At 38.7% G+C, this 27835-nt stretch overlaps 1 protein-coding gene across 2 annotated transcripts in view; it reads right to left on the bottom strand.

Annotated features, from left to right (window-relative positions):
* Positions 1 to 27835, bottom strand: part of FSTL5 (follistatin like 5) — an 872209-nt gene that overhangs the window by 66637 nt on the left and 777737 nt on the right. For both annotated transcript variants that reach the window (XM_056561517.1, XM_056561526.1), the window contains exons 11-12: positions 18894 to 19012; positions 2365 to 2514 (exon numbers count right to left, since the gene is read on the bottom strand). In XM_056561517.1, the coding sequence (XP_056417492.1) occupies positions 2365 to 2514; positions 18894 to 19012 (269 nt within the window). The remainder of the gene's footprint in view (positions 1 to 2364; positions 2515 to 18893; positions 19013 to 27835) is intronic.

The raw sequence follows: 27835 nt of genomic DNA, 5'->3' as shown, positions 1-27835 counted from the left end.
GAGACCATATAGTGTCTGAATGGAACAGGCTGGAGGTACAATAGTACACAAAATAGTACACTACATAGATGTACGTATGTGGTATGCACTTATGATGGCAGAAAAATTAAGCATGTATCTGAGTACAACACCAGCCGGTGATTACTTTTTCCTGGAGTTTCACAGAATCTAGGCCCTTGACAGATTAACAGTTACAAAATAGTACACTACTAAGATGTAGGTATGTGGTATGCACTTATGAGGGCAGAAAAATGCGCTACAGTACGCTTAAAAAAAAACATATTTTTGCACACCAGCAGTACACAACAGTGCTGGAGCACACAAAAGCTACTGTGTACTAAACTCAAAATTACACTCTGTCAAAGACTATTAGGAATGGACTGCTGGGTATTATACCATCTACAGACTAGTATAACCAGCAGATAATGTGTTGGGGAACAAAGACACAGAATTGCGCTGAAAAATTATTCCTGCATCCTCTGCTAAGGTTTATGAAGTTGAGGCAGCTTGTTGAAATGTATGAGGCAAAACACAGCTCTCTGCCCCTCTCTGTAATACAATGCTGAAGAAAGTGACTGGGAGGCTAATCACTGCAGTAAAAATTATTTTGTTTGAAAAATGCACTGCTCTTTGTCCACCAGAACGCTGATGTGACTATGAGGTGAAACATTGGTGTAAAAATCAGTGCATGAGAAAACAAAGAAAAGTCGGCACTCACCGGGTTTCCAATTCAGCAGATTTTATTGCACGTTGCTCACAGCCATAGTACAATTCTTGGGGAGACGACGGATGGTACAAAGGGGGTACCACAGAGAGGCTCTCTGTGGTACCCCCCTTGTACCATCCGTCGTCTCCCCGAGAATTGTACTACGGCTGTGAGCAACGTGCAATAAAATCTGCTGAATTGGAAACCCGGTGAGTGCCGACTTTTCTTTGTCTTCTCATGCACTGATGGTATATTCTACATGAGTCCGAGCACCACCGTATCCCCACTCCGCTACAGCGACTTAGTGTCCACCCGCTTTCAGGTTCAGAAATTAGCAGTGCCGAACTACTCATCTATACGATTGGTGTAAAAATGTTGTCCCATCTCTCAGCAGTGAAAGGATGAAGTGACAAGCCGAAATATGGCTGCCGATTATATAGGGCTGTGACATCACAGGGGTGACTGGCTGCTGATAGGCTGCATCCTGCATGTGACTCAGGGTCATCCCGCCAACCCTCATTCCCGCCTTCCCAGAGTTCCTTGCCTTATGTCCTCACATGTGAATCCGCCATTTTAGATGCCCTGGAGCCTGGACCACACTAAATGGAGTTTAATGAAACGATTCACACAATAGAATCGTGGCGATATTCGCATTCGTTGTGAATCAAATTTTTCATGAAATTTGTTACAAATTCTGATTCGTCAGCTGCGATTCGCTCATCTCTAGTAAATATGTTGGGTTTTTGTGAAAATGTCAGGAACACGCCCCCTTTTTTGTTACCTTTCCCAATGGACACGCCCCTTTTTCGGGTTTCCATAGTAAAATAGAGAGTTGGTCGGGTTTTTTTCAATACTGGTGAAAATTCTGGCGCATGATCTGGCGCACAACCCGAGAAAACATATCGGGTTTGCAATAGTAAATGAGGGTGAATGTGCATCAGTTGTCATCCCCTGACAATAGACAGGGGAACGCATCAAACTGCATTCCCCTCTCCGATGCCCTCCAGCGTGTCCAACCATCTGGCATCAAAATTGGGACGCTTGATGATTGTGAACTGTCCCATTCAAATGAATGGGATCAGTTCTAGCATCAGTTTCCCTCCAGTGCACGCCGGAGGGAAACTATGCCGGACAACTGATGTGAACCCAGCCTTAAAGGGCAAGCAGATAAAGGACAACCACACACTGCTGGTTGGTGTTTCTGTGATTCCCTTTTAGAATTATAAAAGCTAGAAACTATGATAAGAAGCTTACTATTGTTTATAAGTGAAGCACAAAGCATTATATATATATATATATATATAATTATATTATTATTATTATTTTTAACCTTATGCAGATCCTGGCATTATCTAAAACAATTACTGTACATCTTCAAAAAATTTCAATAATTTCTAACCGTCTTGACAACATATAAAAGGTCATTTCCTTTATAGTTTATGCAGTTAACATAATTTCTAAATTCTAACAGTGTAAACTATAAATAGGGAGATAAAATATTAATAATTATTTTCCAAAATAACATATTTTTCTTATTATATTTTATAGACAAAGGCACTGTTTAAACTTTATTTACCATTTTAGTTACACGCTAGTAAGTACTTGCTTATGCTTTTTGTGGTATTAGCATAATCAACATAAATAAATATATTTTTTACCTGTACAACTTTCTGAGCCTGGATATCAACAAGGATAATTCTATTTAGCATAGGCTGGGCTGCATATATGAATTTATCCTTCACTATAACAGCAGAGGCCCAAATACATCTTTGAGTTTCATGTCCTTCTAACTTAGGACAAACTTCATCCTGGAAAAAAAAGAAAGGCAAAATCACCTATTAGTACAAAACAAGCAGTTTCTATTAACTGCATCCAATATATATTCATTTATATACCAATATATTTCTCTATCACCTTGACAGAAAAAAAACATTCACTCATTTCGTGGACCTTTGTCACTAACACAACAACAATACAAGTAGCTTTCAGTGACATAAGTATGACTGTCTATACAGTTGTGCTCAAAAGTTTGCATACCCTGGAAGAACCATGCCAAAAAGCTGTCTTTTATATCTCCAATAATAATCCTGCAAATCAATATCCTGATTGCTTTTCTCTTGAGAACGTCCCGGCTATGAAGTTGCTGAGATATTTAAACAGATATCCGGCTGAAGGACTGTCATCAAAGTTAAGCTTTAACTGGTTGCCTTCTAAGGATGAGCCGGGACTCGAGCCTTGAGCGCCATACTGCCTGGCCCCCAGCTGATTCTTGTAGCTGCGGGCTGCCGTTAATAGCCGACATGCCGGCTATAAATACTTTAGAGCGCTGCTGTCAAAGCTGACTGTGGCGTCGAAAGTGACCTTTAAACAGTTCTTGGTGGTCCAGTGAGAAGATGCCCCCCGCAGCACGATAGCGTGGGGGGGGGGCATCCACTGTGGAGGTAGCTGTCCCTTCTGTCCCTGTCCCAGCTCTGTGATTGATGGAGCCGGGCTGAACCAGGCTTTATCAATCAAGCACAGAGCACACAGATGAATGTGGTTCTATGGAACCACATTGATCTGTATGAGGAATCTACTGATTCCTCCTAAAAGTCCCCTAAGTGGACTACGAGTGTAAAAAAAAAGTTGAATAAATAGTTTTAAAAAAAAAACACCCATTAACCCCTTCCTGTTAAAAGTTTGACAAATTCCTTTTAAATGATATGTTAATGTAATAAAAATAAACATATGTGGTATCACCCCATGCGTAAATGTCTAACTTATAGAATATAATTCCAATTCCAAAGTCCAATTGTGTATTTTTGGTCACTTTGTATACCCTAAAACATGTATAAAAAGTGATCAAAAAGTCCCATCAAAACAAAAATAGTACTGATAAAAACTTCAGATCATGGCACAAAAAAAAAAAAAAATGAGCCCTCATACATCCCTTTATATGGAAAAATATAAAAGTTATAGGGGTCAGAAGATGACAATTTTACACATACAAATTTTGCTGCATTTATTATTATTTTTTTAAGTAGTAAAATAAAAGAAAACCTATATAAATTAGGTATCCTTGTAACCATTGGACCTACAGAATAAAGATATGCTGCAAATTTTTACCAAAAAGTCCACTGCATAGAATCAGAAGCCAAAAGTTACAAAATTGCATTTTTTGCACCCAAATATATTTTTTCTGGTTTCGCCATACATTTTGTGGTGAAATGATTGATGTCATTAAAAAGTACAATTAGTGGCGCAAAATTGAAAGTTACACCCCGCAGAAGGACATCCTCACACTGGACCACTAGATTTTACCGAAAATCAGCTTATAACGTCAAGACTCTTCGGCTAAGGTACCATATCATTAATACAATTTCATCAAAGCTGGTATCATCGTAAGGCATTTAAACAGCACAAATGCTCCCATCTTTAAACAGGTCTATAAAATAAAATATTCTAGTTGTGGTTATGGAACACGCCCGACCAATCGGACAGTAATCTACCAACTAAAGATTTCCATAGGTATTAAATAAGAGTCAGTTAATTAATACATCATCTCAGTGATAAGTCTAAATAATTCATTTATATGTTTTACATATTTTTTTCAGTTCTACAAAGCATATCCCATAATGCTTATCTGAGAGCAATCCAAACTGCAGGTCAATCAAGTCATACACATATGTCAATCAAGGTATGAGACACACATATATATATAAGTCCCAATTAGCGCTTACTGTCTATTTCTTTAAATAAACTTATATTTTTTATGTGAAATTCGGGAATCACATTACCAGTATCGCAGCTTGGGCATCACAATTTACACCATACTTACCTATTGTAAAGCGCTGTATTATCCTTTTCTATTAACAAAATTGAAAGTGATATGATTTTAAGAAGGTGATGAGGAAAAAACTAAAGTGCGAAAACGGAAAAACCCTGCGTCCATAAAGGTTTAAAAATAGCAATCATATGAAGCTATTTCTTATGACGTAGTTGTTTTGCACCATTTTAACCACTTAAGAACACAACCCATTTTGGCCTTAAAGGAAATCTGCAGTGAAATAAACGTATCCCCTATCCACAGGATAGGTGATAAGTGTCCGATCGCGGGGGGTCCGACCGCAACATGATGCTGTGGTTGACACTCTCCCTGAATGTATCTCTAAGGGAGAGGCCGGGATGCAGCGTACGTGCATCCCACCTCTCCCATAGAGCTGTATGGGAGGCATGTTAGTTGACCTCAGTGAAGTCGACGACACGCGCATTAGCCGGTGCACAGCGCAGCAATGCTGGGGCCCCGTATAGGAGATTGTGGGGGTCCCAGCATTCTGACCCCCAGCGATCTCCTTTAAGGACTAAGCCAATTTCATTTTTGCATTTTCATTTTTTCCCCCTCTGCTTTCTAAGAGGCTTAACTTATTTTTCGGTCCACAGACCTATATGAGGGATTGTTTTTTGCATGATCAATTGTACTTTTTAATGAAACCTTTCATTTTACCCTAAAATTTATGTCACAACACAAAGATATTATTTTGTGTGGGAATTGAAAAGAAAAGCTACAACTTTGCAACTTTTGGAGGTTTAGTTTTCATGCTGTGCACTTTATGGTAAAAGTGATATGTTTTCATTATTCTGTGAGTCAATACAATTAAAATGATACCCATGTTTATTTGCTTTTCTATTACTGTATTTATTTTTTTTTTTACTCTGTCCCCTTTTTCATTTTTCCGTATATGGGGCTGTATGAGGGCTAATTTTTTGTGCTGTGATCTATACATTTTATTATTACTACTTTTGGGTATTTGTAACCTTTGGAACACTTCTTTTTACCTTTTCCACAGATATAATGTGACCAAAAAGCCGCAATTTTAGATTTTTTTTTTTTTACGTTAAAGCCATTCACCATTCAGGATCATTAACATTATATTTTAAAAGTTGGGACATTTCCGCGTGTGGCGATACCAAATATGTTTATTTAATTTTTTTCACAACTTTTTATGTAAAATGGGAAAAGGGGTGATTATTAATTTTTATTGGAGGAGGGGCTTATTTACATTATTAAAACTTTTTTTTATGTCCCCATTCTTACATTGCTATTACTGTTCAGTACTATGCATAGGCATAACACTAATCAGTGATTTTGGCAATCTATTGCTCTGGTCTGCTTGAAGGCAAACCAGAGCAAAACTACTGGCAGCTATCTTGACTGTTCAAATCCCCACAATTTTGCAGAAGGAGGTCCTATCAGTCGCTAACAGCAACGCTTATGCCACAGATGCCGTGATCAGTATTGATCACAACAACTGAGGGGTAAATGGCGGACATCAGCATGATTGCTGATGTCTGCCTTTACCGGTCATTTCCAGGTTTATAGCAGCCGCACATGAAGTGAGCACAGCTCCTGCACTCACTTCATGTATAGCATGTAAATGTATGTCCTGGTGTGTTAAAGGGAACCAATCTGCATATTTTAGCATATAAAACACTTAGCAATGCATTATATATGCTAAGATCATTATCCTCACCATTCCCGGGGGATGTTTGTGCCTCCAGGGATAGTGAAGATATTAAGTTATAAAGTCCCACCGGGCAACCCAGCAAGTATTCGCTTGGGCAGGGACTTACACTTACCAGCCCCTTTCGCTACGGCCTTGTCCCTGCCCCGACGGGTTGAATGACGGCTCGCATCACCGCTCTGCTCCGTAAGCAGACCGAGCAGAGCGGTGACGTGAGCCGTCGTTCAAGCCGTCGGGGCAGGGCCATGGCCACAGTGAACGGACCTGGTAAGTGTAAGGCGACTACTTGCCGGGCAGCCCAGGCGAACTTTACAACTTAATAATTTTACCATCCCTGGGGGCACAAACGTCCCCCAGGGATGGTGAGGATAATGATTTTGGCAAATATAACGCATTGCCAATTGTATTTAGAGTCTTTATTTGTTTTGCCTACACTGGGCGCATGAAATGTAAAATTCTGAGTTTTTCATACAAGAAAATGCAACCATGCTCACATTACAAACTATGTAGCAACTAGATAAAAGCTGGCACTGCAGGGTTCTTAGATTCCGCACAAGGTAATTATGGGTGTAATTAAGGCTCTATTTTATCTCCTGATCCCTACCTTATCACACCTCTTTTCTCTTCCTCTATCCAATGCTCCCTCTCCCCTTCCTTTCCTAACCTTCTTTTACCCTTTGTAGTATGAGATGGGTTGTGGTTTTATTTTTATCCCTTTTCATTCCAACCTTCTGTAGTTGCAGGTCATCCCAGTATAGAGTTTCCCAACCTCATTGACACATGTGTTTGTTATTGAGTCTCTGTTCTATGGTTTATCTTGTTGATCTTTGTCTCTGTACATGTCTCAGGAAATTTTTCTGACCTGTTCTATTATAGTTTATGTGAGTACTATCCTGGAATATCAAGGGATTATGTTCCCCTCACAAACAAGGGTACAGTGTAACTTGCCTTGCCTGCCATATTATGATCTGATTTCAAAACACATCCATTTACACAGAGCTGGAGACAGTTTGGCAACTATACCATTGCTCCACTGCTCGTATTCCACTTTGTCTGCAGTCATACACTTTTCTGTATTGTTTCGGGACACTATCACTATTTAGAAAATACTTAAAAGCCATCTGGTCTTATACCATGCATGCTCAAAATATTTATTGCCAATTGATCATTTCATTTGTGGTGCCTGGAGGGAGTCAATACTATTGACAATCTCATGAATTAGACAAATGCTAGTGTTTCATGTCTAACCTAAAGATCAAATGTAGTATACCTCATTTTCACTTTTTACAATACTGCCAAATTGGATCTTATTGCAATTCCGAATCAATATCGCTAAGGAACTAGTGCCTGACTACTTCTTACATCTGTAGATGATTGGTTTATTAAACATTATATGGGAAACTGTGCCAAAAGTTCCTTTCTCTAGCATCCTAACGTGTGAGTCAAAAATGGGCCAAGCTGTTACAGGACTCAGGGGCATGGAACCATATTTTAATGGGTCTACTTGATTTCCAGAAACATGTTAGGAATGAAAAAGGAGGGAGATGCAGCTTAAACTTATTAACTCCAGCCATTCACACATTTACACTACCTACTTCTCATGGAAACTCCCACAGATGTGAATTTTGACCTAAGTGCAATACTCTTTTTCATTTTTATCTAGCACTAGACAGTGATTTGTAATTGTTGGTAACAGATTCCTGCTCTTTTGAGGGTTTGCTCCTTCAAATGAGATTTAGGTCACTATGAAGTACTTTTTCATCTTACTGTTGATAATTTCAACAATACATCTCAATATACACACCTGCTACCTATACTTACCTTAGCAAAATCTTGAATATTGTGTGAGTGGCTACCCACTACCTTTCCCAACATATCACATCTGATTGATGCTTTAAAACTACTGTTTACTCTTCATTAGAAAGAGGTTTTCTTAACAAAGAATGCATGGCAAAATCTTCCATAAGGGAACTGTTCTTCACCCATTACTATGATTGGTTTTAAAATGTGCCTCTTTATAATTACCATACACAATGGTACGCTCTTCCAAAGCTTTCTGGCATCTTAGGATACTGTGAAGGAATTTAAAATAAGTGACCTATTGTTCTTTTTGGGTATCACCATCACTGATTACAATGTCATGTAAGATTCCATCTTCAGCTCTCATTTCCTAACAAGTTCTCCCAAGACTACTTCTTGCTTAGACTATTATTGCTTATGCTCATATGTCTGTAGTGGCTGAATTTTGTTTGGTTGCTTTAACTTGTTCTGTTAATATTGCCACTGATTGAGATGTTCTACTAACAAAGTGGACAACCTGGATCAACACCCTCTCACCTTTGTTTGAGATGTTTATTTCTGGCTTCATTCTTCACAGGCCAATTTATGACTATGCTTTGATTTTACAATATGCTCATTCAGTGTACAATATGATCTTATATTTGTATCTATATCACAGTTTTGTATGTTTAATCCCTTAAGGACCAGTTTTTTTTCCGGGTTGGCACTTTTGCTTATTAGAAAAAGACTTACCTGAAAAATCATAACTCTTTCAATTATGTACCTAAAAATGTATATGATGGCTTATTTTTTGCGCCACCAATTCTAATGTGTAATGACATCAGTCATTTTGTCCAAAAATTTGCGGCAAAACTGAAAAAACAAAATCAGTGTGCGACAAAATTGAAGAAAAAACACTATTTTGGGCTTCCGTTTCTACACACATTTTTCAGTAAAAATGACACCTTCTCTTTAATCTGTAGGTCCATATGATTTAAAGATACCCTACTTATATAGGTTTGATTTTGTTGTACTTCTGGAAAAATCATAACTACATGCAGGAAAATTTATATGTTTAAAATTGTCATCTTCTGACCCCTATGACTTTTTATTTTTCCGCGTACGGGGCGGTATGAGGGCTCAATTTTGGCGCCATGATCTGAAGTTTTTAGCAGTATCATTTTTGTATTGATTGGACTTTTTTATTGCTTTTTATGAATTTTTTCATGATATAAAAAGTGACCAAAATACGCTATTTTCAACTTTGAAATTTTTTTGTACGTACGCCATTGACTGTGTAGTTTAATTAACAATATCTTTTTAATAATTCGGACATTTCTGCACCTGGTGATACCACATATGTTTATTTTTATTTACACTGTTTAATTTTTTTATGGGAAAAGGGGTGTGTGATTCATACTTTTATTAGGGAAGGGGTTAAATGATCTTTATTAACTTATTTTATTAACTTCATTTTTTTTTTTTTTGCAATGTTATAGCCCTCATAGAGGGTTATAACACTGCACACACTGATCTTTTTCATTGATCATTGTTATCCCATAGGATAACTTTGATCAATGATTCTGCCGCTTGACTGCTCATGCCTGGATCTCAGGCACGGAGCAGTCATTTGGCGATCTGACAGACTGGAGGAAGGTAGTGACCCTCCGTGTGTTCTCCAGCTGTTCGGGAAAGGGTACAGGTACGCCCTGGGTCCTTAAGTGGTTTAAGTGCTCAACTAGCGTAAAACAAAAAACATTTTTTAAACTGGCACACATCTTCCACTAAAACAGAATTTTCCTGACAGAACACTCTTTGCTGCTTTATTACAATTATAATACATGTGTGGTCCTATTACGATTTGTGTGTCCCTCACAGACAACTTCACCTAACACATGCTATGTCTAAAACAGCAGCTGAAGCTTTGTGCATAGGCTTTGGTGGTGGCTTTGACATCACCCTCATACTGCCTCCTGATTGGCTGGGAGAGCTGTTTGGAGACATCTAGGGATTTCCTGAGGTCACATGATCTTTTCTTCTTTCTGCCATTTAGCTGATGTTAGCAAGTTTTTGAATATGTCCCCCAGTGTGCCACCTGGATTTTTAACTGATTAGAGTCAGATAATGAACCATGCTGTGCTTCAATTTTCTGACTGTAATTATTTTTATCACAATTTTAGTACATTATTATTAGAGTTTTGAGGTGTCATCTTTTATTGTAATCCTGTTGATGATAACAAGAATGAGACTTCTGAAAATATTAATTAGACAGTGGATAGGGGGTAAGTTAATTCTGGCTGCAGTACCCTTTGAAACAGTAGACACTCAAATAAAAGATTATATTCATAATTTGGCATGCAAATATCTGTGTTTCTCCATGTAAAAGCACATTGAGGTACAGTATAGGCCAGCATTGAGTTAAGATATTGTACTGTATATGTTATAGCCTATGAACATAGCAAAGCCACACATGGACCTTGCACAGTAGCAGTCCATATTTAGTAGTTGTAGCTTGCAAGCTTGCATTACAATAATAACCATTTAGTAATTAACTCATAATGTTATTAGCACCCAAGGAAAGAATGTTTAACCTAAAATATCTGGTAAATAGTAGAGAAGCAGTCTGTTTTTAACATTTATTTATTACAAATACATATAAATTTTACATGTCATAAACTCACACACAACTACTAAACACTACTATGCTTTCCTTTAAAATAACATTTTTAAACTACCGTCGAAAAGAATTCATGTTGGGCATACAAAACTTATGTTTTCAGTAAATTTTGTTTATAATTCCAACCAGGTAATTTGACAGTAAGTCAATGAAGTCCAGTAGGAATCATGTGCTTTGTAAGCACTCCCAAATGAATAAAAATGATATAGCACAACACTGAGAAAATGGGCAATAAAACTTTAATTTGCTCAGAGAATGAAAAAGTTGGCACATGTTGGATGTTGCTCATTTTTCCAATCTATAGAACTGTTTTTGTTTTCTAACTGCCTACATTGTGTCATTCTGCTAGCATAACCTTTAAAATAAATTTTAGCTTATTCTAGCTCTATCTGTGTCATTTAATTTCAGATGCAATTTATTTCATTGACTACAAACTTTGACATGTTTTTACCAATAGCTCAAGGGCCTTGTACAAGTTTATTTTTTTAAAGAACCTTTGTTCACTTTGAGTTTCAATACACAAGAAAAACAACTGAACTTAAATATAGTTGTCAATGTTGTAATACAACTAAAAGGTTACTGGTGCCACCAATTGTTCAACAGAGCATACAGACTGAGAAGAATAAAAGCAAATAACAATAATCAATATTCATCTCTGTGTGTAAGCTTTGATATGAAAGGTTTTTAACCCCTTAAGGACTCAGCCCATTTTGGCCTTAAGGACTCAGACAATTACATTTTAACGTTTTCATTTTTTCCTCCTCGCCTTCTAAAAATCATAACTCTTTTATATTTTCATCCACAGACTATTATGAGGGCTTGTTTTTTGCGTGACTAGTTGTCCTTTGTAATGACATCACTCATTATATCATAAAATGTATGGCGCAACCAAAAAACACTATTTTTGTGGGGAAATTAAAACGAAAAACGTAATTTTGCTAATTTTGGAAGGTTTCGTTTTCACGCCGTACAATTTATGGTAAAAATGACATGTGTTCTTTATTCTGAGGGTCAATACGATTAAAATGATACCCATTATTACATACTTTTCTATTATTGTTGCGCTTAAAAAAATCACAAACTTTTTAACCAAATTAGTACGTTTATAATCCCTTTATTTTGATGACCTCTAACTTTTTATATTTTCCCGTATAAGCGGCGGTATGGGGGCTCATTTTTTGCGCCATGATCTGTACTTTTTTTTGATACCACATTTGCATATAAAAAACTTTTAATACATTTTTTATAATTTTTTTTTAATAAAATGTATTAAAAAAGTAGGAATTTTGGACTTTTTTTGGGGAGGGGATTTTTCACTTTTTTTTTACTTTAACTTTTACATTTTTTTTACATTTTTTTTTACACTTGAATAGTCCCCATAGGGGACTATTCATAGAAATATCATGATTGCTAATACTGATCTGTTCTATGTATAGGACATAGATAGGACATAGAACAGATCAGTGTTTTCGGTGATCTTCTGCTCTGGTCTGCTCGATCACAGACCAGAGCAGGAGACGTCGGGAGCCGGACGGAGGAAGGAGAGGGGACCTCCGTGCAGCGTTCTGAATGATCGGATCCCAGCAGCAGCGCTGCAGGCGATCCGATCATTCATTCAAATCGCGCACTGCCGCAGATGCCGGGATCTGTATTGATCCCGGCACCTGAGGGCTTAATGGCGGACGCCTGCGATCAGCAGCCGGGATCAGCCGTGCATGACACGGGCATCGCTCCGATGCCCGCGGTTATGCACAGGACGTAAATGTACGTCCTGGTGCGTTAAGTACCACCGCACCAGGACGTACATTTACGTCCTGCGTCCTTAAGGGGTTAAACAAGATTTCTAAGGAACAAATCAGAAAATAAGGCAATTTCGCAAAAAAAAAAAAAAAGAGGCAACTTACAGTACCAAGAACTGACCAAAAGATAAAATTCTAAAGCCATGTTCACAGACTATAAAAAAGTTTTTTTATTATTATTTATAACCTTTGTTAGCCAATTGTGGTAAGAAAAGGTCTCTTATTCTTTTGCTGCAATCAATTTTATTCCATATTCGACTTAAAAACTTAGATTTTTACCTAGCCTCATGCTGCTTGTTCTGTTAAATAAATGCAGCAATTTTGTTATGGACTTTTTTTTTTTTTTTGGGGGGGGGGGGGGATTCTCTTATATTTTAATTTTACATCTACACTTATTTAACCCCTAGAAAGGGCCACCTGGTACTTAACAGCACTGCAGCTATGGCAAAAGCACTGAACAATGAAAGCAATCTTATTATTACTTATAATAGTCTCCTATGGGGACTTAAAAATTGTAGAATAAATAATTTAAAAAAAGCTTTTAAATGTTTATAAAAGCCCCTCTCATAATAAATGTCTAAATTATCCTTTTCCCATTAAAAAAAAAAAGGAAAAAAAGGAAATAAACATATTTAATATAGCAGTGTGCGGGATTGTCTGTATTATTAAAATACATTTATTCCCTGGTTGGACTTGATGGACGTATGTCTTTTTTCAACCATACTAACTATGTAACTATGTAACTATGTAACAATGTTAATGGTCCTGTGTAATGGTCTAAATGTAAAAACATACCAAATGACAAAACTGCAAATTTTTTGTTACATTATATATATCAGAAAGGAACAAATATGCAAACATGAAACTCATAAAAAACTACACATCAACCTGAAAAAATTAGCCCTCATTTGGACCCTTATTGAAAAAAATTATAATAATAAAGAAGGTAAAGAATATACAAGGGTCAGAATAGGGCAAAACTGATTTGTTAAAAAGTTTGACTTTTTTTTAAAGTTGTACTATAATAAAAAAAAAGCTATATAAGCATGCGTATTGTATGAATCATATACAATAAAGATAACATGTTACCGTAAAGTACACTTCGTAAAAACGAAACCCTCGAAAATCCCCCTACAAAAATGTTTAATTTGTTTTGTCATACATTTTATGGCACAATGGAAGTTGTCTTCATAAAGTACAATAATTCTTAAAAAAATAACCCTTATATCACTCTATAGATAAAAAAAAATAAAATAAAAGAGTCATGTCTTTTAAAGGGCGAGGAGTAAAAGCAAAAATGCAAAAATAAATGTCACGATTCGGCTTCCAGGTAGTGGATCCTCTGTGTCAGCGAGGGATTGGCGTGGACCGTGCTAGTGGACCGGTTCTAAGAGGCTACTGGTTTTCACCAGAGCCCGCCGCAAAGCGGGATGGTCTTGCTGCGGCAGTAGCAACCAGGTCGTATCCACTAGCAACGGCTCTACCTCGCTGACTGCTGAGAAGGCGTGGGACAGAAGGACTAGGCAGAGGCAAGGTCAGACGTAGCAGAAGGTCGGGGGCAGGCGGCAAGGTTCGTAGTCAGGATGGGTAGCAGAAGTTCAGGTACACAGGCTTTGGACATACTAAACGCTTTCACTGGCACAAGGCAACAAGATCCGGCAAGGGAGTGCATGGGAGGAGGTCAGATATACACAGGGAGCAGGTGGAAGCCAATTAAGCTAATTGGGCCAGGCACCAATCATTGGTGCACTGGCCCTTTAAGTCTCAGAGAGCTGGCGCGCGCGCGCCCTAGAGAGCGGAGCCGCGCGCGCCAGCACATGACAGCAGGGGACCGGGACGGGTAAGTGACCTGGGATGCGATTCGCGAGCGGGCGCGTCCCGCTGTGCGAATCGCATCCCCAACGGCCATGACAGTGCAGCGCTCCCGGTCAGCGGGACCGACCGGGGCGCTGCAGGGAGAAAGACGCCGTGAGCGCTCCGGGGAGGAGCGGGGACCCGGAGCGCTAGGCGTAACAATAAAATTGACTGTGTTCTCAAGGCCAAAACCAACTGTGTGTTTAAAAAATATAGTTTGTTCTATTTTTTTTCCAGCTTTATTTTGATAACTCTATATAACACATTCTTTAACCTTATTTCGGGACGTTACTATGTAATCATGACAATTTAAATCAAACTTGTCTTTCATGGGGATTTTTGAGGATGAGGAATAGCAGTATTTTTGGCTATTACATGACTTGTATCTGGCACTTTTTACCAACCTTCCCCTCTGTAAGTTTTGCCTGAGCTCATCTTACAATATACCCCATCCTTCCGTCTGCTTCTCCTGCCCCTTAATTTTACCCTAGATTTCTAAGGGCATCAAGTAAAAAAAAAATTCTAATAAGATATACTATACAATTTCTTCTATACATTTGTATTATCAATATGTCAAATTTGTTGGAAGGATAGTACCCTTTAACTCGAATATCTAAATCTGTCAAAATATGTCACTTATTTATGAGGCACATTGATGTTTAAAATGCAGACACAATTTGTCCGCCATTTGTGGTCACAGTTTTACAAATGAAATACTCCTAAAAAAACTTTGAGTTGTCTGCCATTTTAACCCCTTAAGGTCAATGGACGTACTCCTATGCCCCCATTTCCGAGTCCTTAAGGACCGAGGACGTAGGAGTACGTCCTGTCCATTCCCGGCTCTCCGCCGCTAGCCGGCATCGCGGCATATCGCCCAGGGGGGTCATGATGACCCCCCATGTCGGCGATGGCCGCAGATCGCTGGACAATTCAGCCCAGCGATCTGCGGCGGATTCCGGGTCAATCGGGTCTCCAGTGACCCGGTAACCCGGAATTACTGGCTGATCTGGGCCATCTCTGAAGGCCCCGAACAGCCATAGCCAGCAGGGGTGAGGTGGCACTGGTGCCACCTCACGATCGCCCTGATTCGTTGGGCAGTATACCGGCCGACCAATCAGGGCACCTGCTGCGGGTGTCACTCCCGCAACCCGCAGTCAGCGGGTGCGGGAAGAAGACCCAGGGAGCTGGCGACCCCGATCCCTGGCATCAATGTTGGGATCAGGGCCCCAGGAGCGGCGGCAGCGAGGGACTGACCTGCAGCAGAGCAGCAGTTGGAGGTGATTGAAAGCCTCCTGCTATTGCTTAGCAACAGCTCCCACATGCAAAAAGGGCATGCTGGGAGCTGTAGTTATGCAACAGCAGGAGGCAGACCACCACAACTCCCAGCATTCCCTTATGGGCATGCTGGGACTTATAGTTTTGCAACAGCTGGAGGCACATTTTTTCTATGGAAAAGTGTACCTTCAGCTGTTGTATAACTACAACTCCCAGCTTGAACAATCAGCTAAAGTGCATGCTGGGAGTTGTAGTGGTGCATCTGCTGGTTGCATAACTACAACTCCAAGCATGCCCATTGGCTGTCGGTGACTGCTGAAAGTTGTAGTTTTACACACTGGTTGTGAAACACTGAGTTAAGTAGCAAACCAGTGTGTCTCCAGCTGTTGCATAACTACAATCCCCAGCCAAAGTAGTATGCCTCCAGCTGTTGCATAACTACAAGTCCCAGCATGCCCTTCCGCTGTCCGTACATGCTGGGAGTTGTAGCTTTTGCAACAGCTGAAGGCACACTGGTTGTAAAACACTGAGTTTGTTACCAAACTCGGTGTTTCACAACCAGTGTGCCTCCAGCTGTTGCAAAACTACAACTCCCAGCATGCACTGATAGACCGTACATGCTGGGAGTTGTAGTTTTGCAACACCTGGATGTTTCTCCCCCCCCCCCCAATGTGAACATACAGGGTACACTCACATGGGCGGAGGTTTACACTAAGTATCCGGCTGCAAGTTTGAGCTGCGGCAAATTTTCTGCCGCAGCTCAAACTGCCAGCGAGAAACTACTGTGAACCCCCGCCCGTGCAACTGTACCCTAAAAACACTACATTACACTACACTCTTACAAAATAAAATGAAAAGTAAAAAACACTACATATACACATACCCCTACACAGCCCCCCTCACCTCCCCAATAAAAATGAAAAACGTCTGGTACGCCACTGTTTCCAAAATGGAGCCTCCAGCTGTTGCAAAACAACTACTCCCAGTATTGCCAGATAGCCACTGACTGTCCAGGCATGCTGGGAGTTTTACAACAGCTGGAGGCACCCTGTTTGGGAATCACTGGCGTAGAATATCCCTATGTCCACCCCTATGCAAATCCCTAATTTAGGCCTCAAATACGCATGGCGCTCTTTCGCTTTGGAGCCCTGTCTTATTTCAAGGCAACAGTTTAGGGTCACATATGGGGTATCGCCATACTTGGGAGAAATTGTTTTACAAATTTTGGGGGGGTATTTTCTGCTATTACCCTTTTTAAAAATGTAAACTTTTTGGGAAACCAAGCATTTTAGGTAAAAAAAATTCTTTTTTTTTTTACATATGCAAAAGTCGTGAAACACCTGTGGGGTATAAAGGTTCACATTACCCCTTGTTACGTTCCCCGAGGGGTCTAGCTTCCAAAATGGTATGCCATGTGTTTTTTTTTTGCTTTCTTGGCACTATAGGGGCTTCCTAAATGCGGCATGCCCCCAGAGCAAAATTTGCTTTCAAAAAGCCAAATGTGACTCCTTCTCTTCTGAGACCTGTAGTGCGCCAGCAGAGCACTTTTCACCCCCATATGGGGTGTTTTCTGAATCGGGAGAAATTGGGCTTCAAATTTTGGGGGGTATTTTCTGCTATTATCCTTTTTAAAAATGTAAAATTTTTGGGAAACCAAGCATTTTAGGTAAAAAAAAATTCTTTTTTTTTTTACATATGCAAAAGTCGTGAATCACCTGTGGGATATCAAGGTTCACTTTACCCCTTGTTATGTTCTCCGAGGGGTCTAGTTTCCAAAATGGTATGCCATGTGTTTTTTTTTTTTGCTGTCCTGGCACCATAGGGGCTTCCTAAAGGTGACATGCCCCCCAAAAACCATTTGTCGCTCCTTCCCTTCTGAGCCCTCTACTGCGCCTGCCGAACAATTAACATAGACATATGAGGTATTTCCTTACTCGAGAGAAATTGGGTTTCAAATACAAGTAAAAATTGTCTCCTTTTTACCCCTTGCAAAAATTACAAAAATTGGGTCTACAAGAACATGCGAGTGTAAAAAATGAAGATTTAGAATTTTCTCCTTCACTTTGCTGCTATTCCTGTGAAACACCTAAAGGGTTAAAACACTTACTGAATGTCATTTTGAATACTTTGGGGGGTGCAGTTTTTATAATGGGGTCATTTGTGGAGCATTTCTAAGATGAAGAACCTTCAAATCCACTTCAAAACTGAACTGGTCACTGAAAAATTGTGAGTTTGAAAATTTTGTGAAAAATGTCAAAATTGCTGCTGAACTTTGAAGCCCTCTGGTGTCTTCCAAAAGTAAAAACACGTAAATTTTATGATGCAAGCATAAAGTAGACATATTGTATATGTGAATCAAAAAAATAATTATTTTGAATATCAATTTTCCTTACAAGCAGAGAGCTTCAAAGTTAGAAAAATGCTAAATTTTAATTTTTTTCATCAAATTTGGGGATTTTTCACCAAGAAAGGATGCAAGTTACCATAAAATTTTACCACTATGTTAAAGTAGAATATGTCACGAAAAAACAATCTCGGAGTCAGAATGATACGTAAAAGCATTCCAGAGTTATTAATGTTTAAAGTGACAGTGGTCAGATTTGCAAAAAATGCTCTGGTCCTTAAGGTGTAAAATGGCCTGGTCCTTAAGGGGTTAATGTAATAGATTGTTCATGACTGTGTATAATATACAATATATATATATATATATATATATATATATATATATGGATATATATATATATATATATATATATATATATACATGATATATATATATATATATATTGTTCATGACTGTGTATTATATATATATATATATATATATATATATATATATATATATATCACCAGAAGAATGTTCATGTTTCACCTATATCCTTGTGCTGGTGGCAGTGTGCTGTTGCATTCTTCTGTTGGTGTACATTTAGCCTAGTAGCGTGCACCTGTAGGCCAGGTCCATATAATAGTTTGGTATCAACTAAAGTGCTGGCTGACTTATTCTTTGTCTATATATATATATATATATATATATATATATATATATATATATATATACATACACACACACACACATATATATATATATATATATATATATATATATATATACATATAGCCTTCCCAATAAAATTGATATGCCACAAAATAAGATCTACTTGTGCTCATACAACCAGGGTGCTTTTGTTGTTCTTATTCCCCCATCATGGTCTAGATTTATTTTATCATTATTCATAACAAATGTATGACTTTATATTTGTACATAATCATATTCATTTTGTTCACATATTTATTGATATTACCTGGGTTCCAAAAATCTTTTCGGTGGTCCTAATATGTCTCTGATATTCACATTCTACAGGTTGGATTACTTTGATACCATCTTCATTAAATACATAGAATAGGTTTCCAATTCCAAGACCTTTAAAAGAAATATGCTTCAATGTCAATGTGATCTTACATGATAGGGATTACATACAATATGTAATTATCTACAGTAGTTTTGCACAGAATCTGAAATATGTATTTCTTTTGCTCTTTCATTACTTAGTTATCAAGTGTGATAATATCATAGTAAAATCTAAAAACCTTTATATCAATATAAAAGAAAAGCTTGAGAATTTGTGCCAGAGAATTAAAATACTAAAGGCTGCACCAACTTTTTCATTAAACTGTTCATTTTTTTCGGCATGATAACTAAGTTAAGGTCTTCTTGACTTGACTCATGGAGTTTTACTCAAAAATAAAAATCTAAAAGCTGACATTCCAAAGATCCATCACTTTTCTCTTCTTGCACACAACTGAGGAAGCCTGGACTAGCAATGACAAAGGCTCATGGCTGTCATGAATTAGTTGTCAGTCTGTACAGGAAATAGTACCACAATGCATCCAGCAATGACAATATGATACCTTAAAGGGGTACTCCAGCGCTAAGACATCTTATCCCCTATCCAAAGGATAGAGGATAAGATGCCTGATCGCGGGGGTCCTGCCGCTGGGGACCCCAGTGATCTTGCATGCAGCATCCCGTTAGAATCAGTCCCCGGAGCACTTCGCTCCGGGTCTGATTACTGGCAATCATGGGGGCCGGAGCATTGTGATGACACGGCCCCGCCCCATGTGTCGAAAAGCTCCGCCCCCTCAATGAAAGCCTATGTGGGGGGCATGACAGCTGTCACGCCCTCTCACATAGGCTTGCATTCAGGGGGCAGAGTGTGACGTCACACGGGGTGGGGCCGTGACATCACAATGCTCGGGCCCCCATGATTGCCAGTAATCAGACCCGGAGTGAACTTGCTTCGGGGACTGATTCTAACTGGGTGCTGCCTGCAAGATCACGGGGGTCCCCAGCGGCGGGACCCCCGCAATCAGGCATCTTATCCCCTATCCTTTCGATAGGGGATAAGATGTCTTAGCGCCAGAGTACCCCTTTAACATTTCCCCAGGATTTTGTGAATGAAATGGACTACTACTTGTGGTGACTATGACATGACACGTGTTGGCACTGATACAAGAAATATATTAAGGCTAGGTTTATTCACACTGCACAATCTATGACAGAAAAAATTTCTGAGTGCAGCCAGTGTTGACTGAATGCGTTGGTGCTAAGACCACCTGTACATTGCCGTCCCCATAGATGGCAATGTATGTCAGGCACATACCCCTGAAAAAATGACCATAATCATTATTTTGGTGGGAAATTGAAATGGATCTTGCTGATCTTTCTGATCTTGTGCTGAAATTCCATAAGATGCACTATGCAGTGGAATCCCATTACCAGTAATGGGATTCTGCTAAAATGGAATTTCCAAGTGAATTCCACTCAGAAATTCGAACATAATAGATTATAGGAGAAAGTATTGGAACACAGAAGGATAAATGCAGTGTATCAAAACGTATGGTATATTACTGTTATGGGAATACAGAAAAATGGTTTTATGCTACATCCTGGACACCCCCTGCCACCACAAGCTTCAGAAGTCAAAACAGGAATATAATGTACAATAATTTTTATCTGGGTACTGACTGTGCAATATGAATGCGGCAATACATTATCCAACCAGTATACACTGACAACTGCATCTATTTAACTAACCTCTATATGTGCTCTTTATCTGACAAAATAATTTGATATTTCTCAGACCACAATATTTAATGTTGTAGTGACCACTGTAGATACAGTCTGACTAATATACAGATTATTTCACAGTTTATTTTACCACTGTATTTTCTAGTTTTCTTACTACTGTCTCCTCTACTTATCCAGTCTCTCTATTACCTATTTTTATGACCTCTTTATTTGTTATTTATCAAATATAAATGTTCTTGTGCACAATTATGTATATATGGTTCCTGTTATAAATCATGTGTCCTTGGAAATGTCTTTAAATGCTGGTATCTATATCAGGAATGCTGAGAGAATGCATTTGTTGGGGCACGTGGGCTTAGGGAATATTGGGGCTGAAAAACAAGCAATAAGAAATATAGTTTGGCCTTGGGTGGTATATACTACATACTAGGTTACTTTACATCTGTCTGTTATTCAATTACTTTATGTCTAATGCATCTGCTAGCATATAATCAGCACATTCTGGTAATTAAAAAAAAATGCATTCATTTCGCTTAAAGGAGTACTTCACTGCTCAGCGTTTGGAAAAAACTGTTCTAAACGCTGGAGCCGGAAGCTCGTGATGTCATAGCCGTGCCCCCTCATGACATCACGTCCCGCCCCTCAATGCAAATCTATGAGAGGGGGCATGACATCATGAGGGGTGGGGCTATGACATCACAAGCTCTTTGTTCCAAATACTGAGCAGCTGAGTACTCTTTTAAGTGTGAGAAGGTCACTCCAAATCCAGTTTTAATGTTTTGTTTTGAAGATAATTCTTAAATGTTATTACATAAAATAAATAGAGCTTCATTGACAATTGTATGAAATTATTAACTGATTGTTTTATGGATTTAAAAACCTACATTTCGATAACACAGCTTTAAAGGGGTACTCCACCCCTAGACATGTTACCCTCTATCCAAAGGACAGGGTATAACATGTCTGATCACGGAAGGTCTGGCTGCTGGGACCCCCCGGGCCGGCAATGCAGCTTTCATGAACACAGAAGCCCGTGTTCATGATGTCATGCTACGCTTTTTAGACAAGCTTTATTTAGTTGCTTTTGGCAACTGAATAAAATGTTATTCCATTTTAATGTGTATCCAGGTATGTCCTTCCTTACCTTTTCTCATGGCCCAATATATCCCAAAATATGTACCACATGCTGATTGGTATAAAAAAACATGATTTTGTGATACCCGATTGGGAGCTGCATATGCTATATGTATCTCTGTGTGGCAACCCAGTGGTCATGGAGTTAAAGCCTGTTCAATGTTTTCCTAGCATGTACCATTAGGCTATGGTCACACAGTGGAATTTCTGTGCTTCTGCTTGTATTCCTTTCTGCCAATTTTGTAGATTCTTTGCAGAATGTGCATGGAATTTATGCAGAATTTCTTGAGCTCAACACACAGATTCTGAACAGAATTCAGAGACCTATGACTTCAATAGGACTTTGCTGCCCTCTTAATGCAAGCCTATGGTCTTGCATTGAGGGGGTGGAGCGTGACATCACACGGGGGCGGAGCCGTGACATCACAATACTCCGGCCCCGTGACCGGCTGTCATCAGACTGGGGCTGATGGTAACGGGGTGCTACGTGAAAGATCACGGGAGTCCCCAGCGGCGGGACCCCCGCGATCAGGCATCTTATCCCCTATGCTTTGGATAGGGGATAAGATGTCTTAGTGCCGGAGTACCCCTTTACAGACAGCTTCAATGTTTTTACAGAATCCGAAATGCAATTTAGGGCACGTTCCCACTTGGAGTATACACAGCGTATTTCACACTGTGCAAAATCTGCAGAAGCAGCGTCAAATACGCTGCGTATCCCTCGCTCACCATTCACACAGGGCTTTCCGGCGGCAGCACTATGTGTGCAGTGAGTTTTAGACGCTGGGGGCGCTGAGAGACACGGGCTGGAACAGGTGGTAGCTCGTCTAGTGGCGGACCGCTACGTCGATGCTCACCAGAATGGGTACCAAAAAAATTTAAATTAATTCAAATTAAATTAAAGTGAAATTACATAAAAAATCTATTTATTCTCTTCAGTTAATGCCATATGGTCTCCCTGTTTCAACATCCAGATGCTCTGTGGCAGTGATTCTAATGGCGATGCCTGTATTCTGCATGTCATACTGAATAACATTTCACTAACACAGCACGATCCCTATGCATGTTAGGGCAAGGCAAAGTGTTCTACACCCCTATTGAGGCTCTCTGTAGGCCAGAAATAGCCGTTTTTAGTAGCAATTTGCTGCAAATAAATTCTAAACAAAACTAATTTTGGGGGAAAATTCAGCAAATCAGCCGAATTGGATTTTAAAAAATTCACTTATCTCTAACTGTGACATCACTGTGTGTATTATGCCTTAAATGTGATATTACTGTGTGTATTATCCCTGTACTGTGACATCACTATGTATTATGCCTGTACTGTGATATCACTGTGCCTATTAACCCCATATTGTGATGTCACTATGCATATAAACCCTGTACTGTACTGTCACTGTGAATATTATCCTTTTACAATACAGGGTAAATATGCACAGTGATGTCACAGTACAGGGATAATTTGCACAGTGATGTCACAGTACACGGACAATGCGCACAGTTATATCACAGTTCAGGAATAATGCAGACAGTGATGTCACAGTACAGGGATAATTCGCACAGTGATGTCACAGTACAGTGATAATACACAGTGATGTCACAGTACAGAGATAATACACAGTGATGTCAAAGTAAAGGGATAATACACAGTGATGTCACAGTACAGGGATTATACACAGTGATGTCAAAGTACAGGGATTATACACACTGTGATGTCACAGTACAGGGATAATATACACAGTTACTATATGTCACAGTACAGGGATAATGCACACAGGGATGTTACAGTACAGGGATAATGCACACAGTGATGTTACATTATAGGTATAATACAAAGAGTGAAGTGCCCTTTATTTTTACTTGAACCCTGCCCTCCAAAATTTATGTGTACATCCCTGTTTATGGCACTTTATTTATATTCGCAGAAGGCTATATTTCAAACATAAAATCAATTTTTTAGGAGAAAAAAAATAAATTATTTGGTCATATGTATAAATGTAGCATAAATAACTTGTAGGGCATGTCAAGTTTAATATTTTTTGCAAATCCATTCATTTAAAAACCTTGTCTCCTTTTCCTGATTTTTCTGTTTATGTCCTTCCCATGTTGACAGCTTGTTGTCTTAGACACTGACTACTGCTCAACACAAGAAGCAGTGTGGTAGTAGGCTGTCTGAATGGAGTACTGAAGTTCTGCCCAGCACCCCAGCTTCCCCCATAAATTAAGCTATGTCTCCAAGCCTGCAAATAGGGGATACGTTTTGTAAAACATTAGTACTCCTTAAAAATGTAAGCTACAAATGTATTGCAAAATCAAGACACATTCTCCAATTTAAAAATACAACAAATAAAAAAAAAAACTATTGCACCAAATTCCATCAAAATGACTATTCACTCAAAATTGATGCATGTGGACTATTGTCTTTAGAACTTAAAAAAAATAGGGCTTGGGGTCACTAATGAGGTCTGCTAATGTACCTGGACAGTGTACAAAAGAATAGCAGCAACACTCACGTATGGTGCAAAATTCCACTTTTCTTTTATTGAGACATCACCAGAACAACAGGTTACATCATAGAAAGGTGTGGACTAGAAATAGACAACAACCATTTGAAGCAGGGAAAGATGTAAAAAAGTGTATTGTCCATTCCTAGTCCGCACCCTCCTATGCTTTAACCGGTTGTTCTGGTGATGTCTTAATAAAAGAAAATTAATTTTTTTTTACTAATTGTGAGTGCTGCTGCCTTTTGTTCTTTATGACAAGATCTACTGGCTTTAGTCCTGTTGACAGCTGTAACATTGCCACTGTAGGTAATACCAACAGTAAGAAGATTTTCCACTAAAAGTCTGTGGATACCTATAAAAACCTTTTTTTAATCCTTGGTTTTTACTTATTATGGTGTAAAAAAAACACCTTTATTTCCATAGGTCTTTATTAAGAATTTTGCTCAGTTTTGCTTTTACAGCCTCCACCGTTTGCTGTATAAGCCCTAGTTTCTCCTTTCATGTGTACTCAGCCTTTAAAATTCTCACCAGCAGACTGCCTTGTATCCACTTCACTATCCTTCTACAGCCAGTGTAAGTTGGCCTTCAATTTTTCTACCCCTCTCGTATACTTTTTGAGCCTTTTTACAACCCCCACAACCTCCTTGCTGCTTTCTCTAACACTGTTGAACAAAACGTCTGCTTTATGGATTTATCTGATCTTTCCCTGAGTATCAGCTTAATGTTTGGAAATTTTAATAATAAAAAAACTATCAGTGCAAATGTGTCCATATCCTTTTTATGACAATATTCTATGACAATATGGCTAAGCTCAGAAGTATTGTTTGCAAGAAATCACTGCTTGGCATTCCCATTTAAGAGTTTGTAGTGGGTAGGCAGCATAGACCTAGCTGCTTAGTTAGCTGCCTATCAGCTCAAAACTGGATAGGCACTATACTACCCCTGCTCTACTAATAGAAGGAGGAATCTTATAAGGAATCATGAAATTTTCAAGCTAACGTGGATTATTAAACAGATTTTTCTGTGTATTTTGGCATTATTTTTAAGATTTGTTCTATATTGTGATTATCTGTTTGCCAGAGTGCCAAGAATGATAGGCCAAGCTTATTACCAGTATTCATGGTTTTGTGGAGTACAATTAAAGGGGTATTCTAGGAAAAACTTTATATATATATATATATATATATATATATATATATATATATATATTCAACTGGCATCAGAAAGTTAAACAATTTGTAAATTACTTCTATTAAAAAATCTTAATCCTTCCAGTACTTATCAGCTACTGAAGTTGAGTTGTTCTTTTCTGTCTAACTGCTCTCTGATGACACCTGTCTCGGGAGCTGTCCAGAGTAGGAGCAAATCCCCATAGCAAACCTTTTATTCTCCGGACATTTCCTGTGACAAATAGAGGTGTCAGCAAAGAGCACTGTTGTCAGACAGAAAAGAACAACTAAACTTCAGCAGCTGATAACTATTGGATTTTTTTTATAGAAGTAATATACAAATCTGTTTAACTTTCTGGAGCCAGTTGATCTAAAAAAAAAAAAAAAAGTTTTTTCCTGGAATACCCCTTTAAGTTACATACATATACCGTAATAGATTTTCTCTCCATAGGTTCATGGTCATGGTGTGAATACATACTTTATTACTTGTAAATAGATGAAAAGATGAAAAAAAAAAAACAGAACAAAAGACAGAAAGTACTTTATGAATACCTTCTTTGCGCCACAATATATTCGAGACTGCAGCATGGTAAAAGGGAAAAACACAATAGAAATAAATAAAATATAAATATGTAAAACAATGGATGAAATGTATATTCATTTATATTATTCAAGTACATGGTATATTCATTATATGAAAAAAGGTTTATGCAATAGTAAAAGAAACAAAATAATAAAGAGTAAAAAAAAAATAATTTAATTTGACAGTAATGGGGAACCTACTAACATAAAAATAACACTGAACACAAATTATAAAGATCTTTAACCCCTTAAGGACCAGAGGTTTTTCCGTTTTTGCATTTTCGTTTTTTGCTCCTTGCCTTTAAAAAATCATAACTCTTTCAAATTTACACCTAAAAATCCATATGATGGCTTATTTTTTGCGCCACCAATTCTACTTTGTAATGACATCAGTCATTTTGCCCAAAAATCTATGGTGAAGCGGGAAAAAAAATCATTGTGCGACAAAATTGAAAAAAAAAACGCTGTTTTGTTTTGCTGTCTTTTGGGGGCTTCCGTTTCTACGTAGTACATTTTTCGGTAAAAATTACACCTGATATGTATTCTGTAGGTCCATACAATTAAAATTATACCCTACTTATATAGGTTTGATTTTGTCGGACTTCTGGAAAAAATCATAACTACATGCAGGAAAATTAATACGTTTAAAATTGTCATCTTCTGACCCCTATAACTTTTTATTTTTCCGTGTATGGGGCGGTATGAGGGCTCATTTTTTGCGCCGTGATCTGAAGTTTTTAACGGTACCATTTTTGCATTGAAAGGACTTATTGATCACTTTTTATTCATTTTTAAATGATATAAAAAGTGACCAAAAATGCACTATTTTGGACTTTGGAATTTTTTTGCGCGCACGCCATTGACCGAGCGGTTTCATTAATGATATATTTTTATAATTCGGACATTTCCGCACGCAGTGATACCACATATGTTTATTTTTATTTTTATTTACACTGTGTTTTTTTTTTATTGGAAAAGGGGGGTGATTCAAACTTTTAATAGGGGAGGAGTTAAATGATCTTTATTCACTTTTTTTTTCACTTTTTTTTTGCAGTGTTATAGGTCCCATAGGGACCTATAACACTGCACACACTGATCTCCTATGCTGATCACTGGTTTCTCATAAGAAACCAGTGATCAACGATTCTGCCGCATGACTGCTCATGCCTGGATCTCAGGCACTGAGCAGTCATTCGGCGATCGGACAGCGAGGAGGCAGGAAGGGGCCCTCCCGCTGTTCTGTCAGCTGTTCGGGATGCCGCGATTAGCCGCGGCTATCCCGAACAGCCCGACTGAGCTAGTCGGGAACTTTCACTTTCACTTTTAGCCGCGCGGCTCAGCTCTGAGCGCGCGGCTAAAGGGTTAATAGCGCGCGGCGCCGCGATCGGCGCTGCGCGCTATTAGAGGCGGGTCCCGGCTTCACTATGACGCCGGGCCCGCCATGATATGACGCGGGGTTACTGTGTAACCCCGCGTTATATCAGAAGAGCAGGACCAAGGACGTACCGGTACGTCCTTGGTCCTTAAGGGGTTAAAGGGGTACTCCGGTGAAACCCTTTCTTCTTTTAAATCAACTGGTGCCAGAAAGTTAAACACATTTGTAAATTACTTCTAATTAAAAAATCTTAATCCTTCCAGTACTTATTAGCAGCTGAATGCTACAAAGGAAATTCCTTTCTTTTTGGAACACTGATGACATCACGAGCACAGTGCTCACTGCTGACATCTCTGTCCATTTTAGCAACCATGCATAGCAGATACATAGC

Source organism: Hyla sarda, chromosome 1, assembly GCF_029499605.1.
Source record: "Hyla sarda isolate aHylSar1 chromosome 1, aHylSar1.hap1, whole genome shotgun sequence".
Lineage (NCBI taxonomy): Eukaryota > Metazoa > Chordata > Amphibia > Anura > Hylidae > Hyla > Hyla sarda.
Note: the sequence above shows the minus strand (reverse complement) of the source record. Positions and strands in the feature narration are given on the sequence as shown.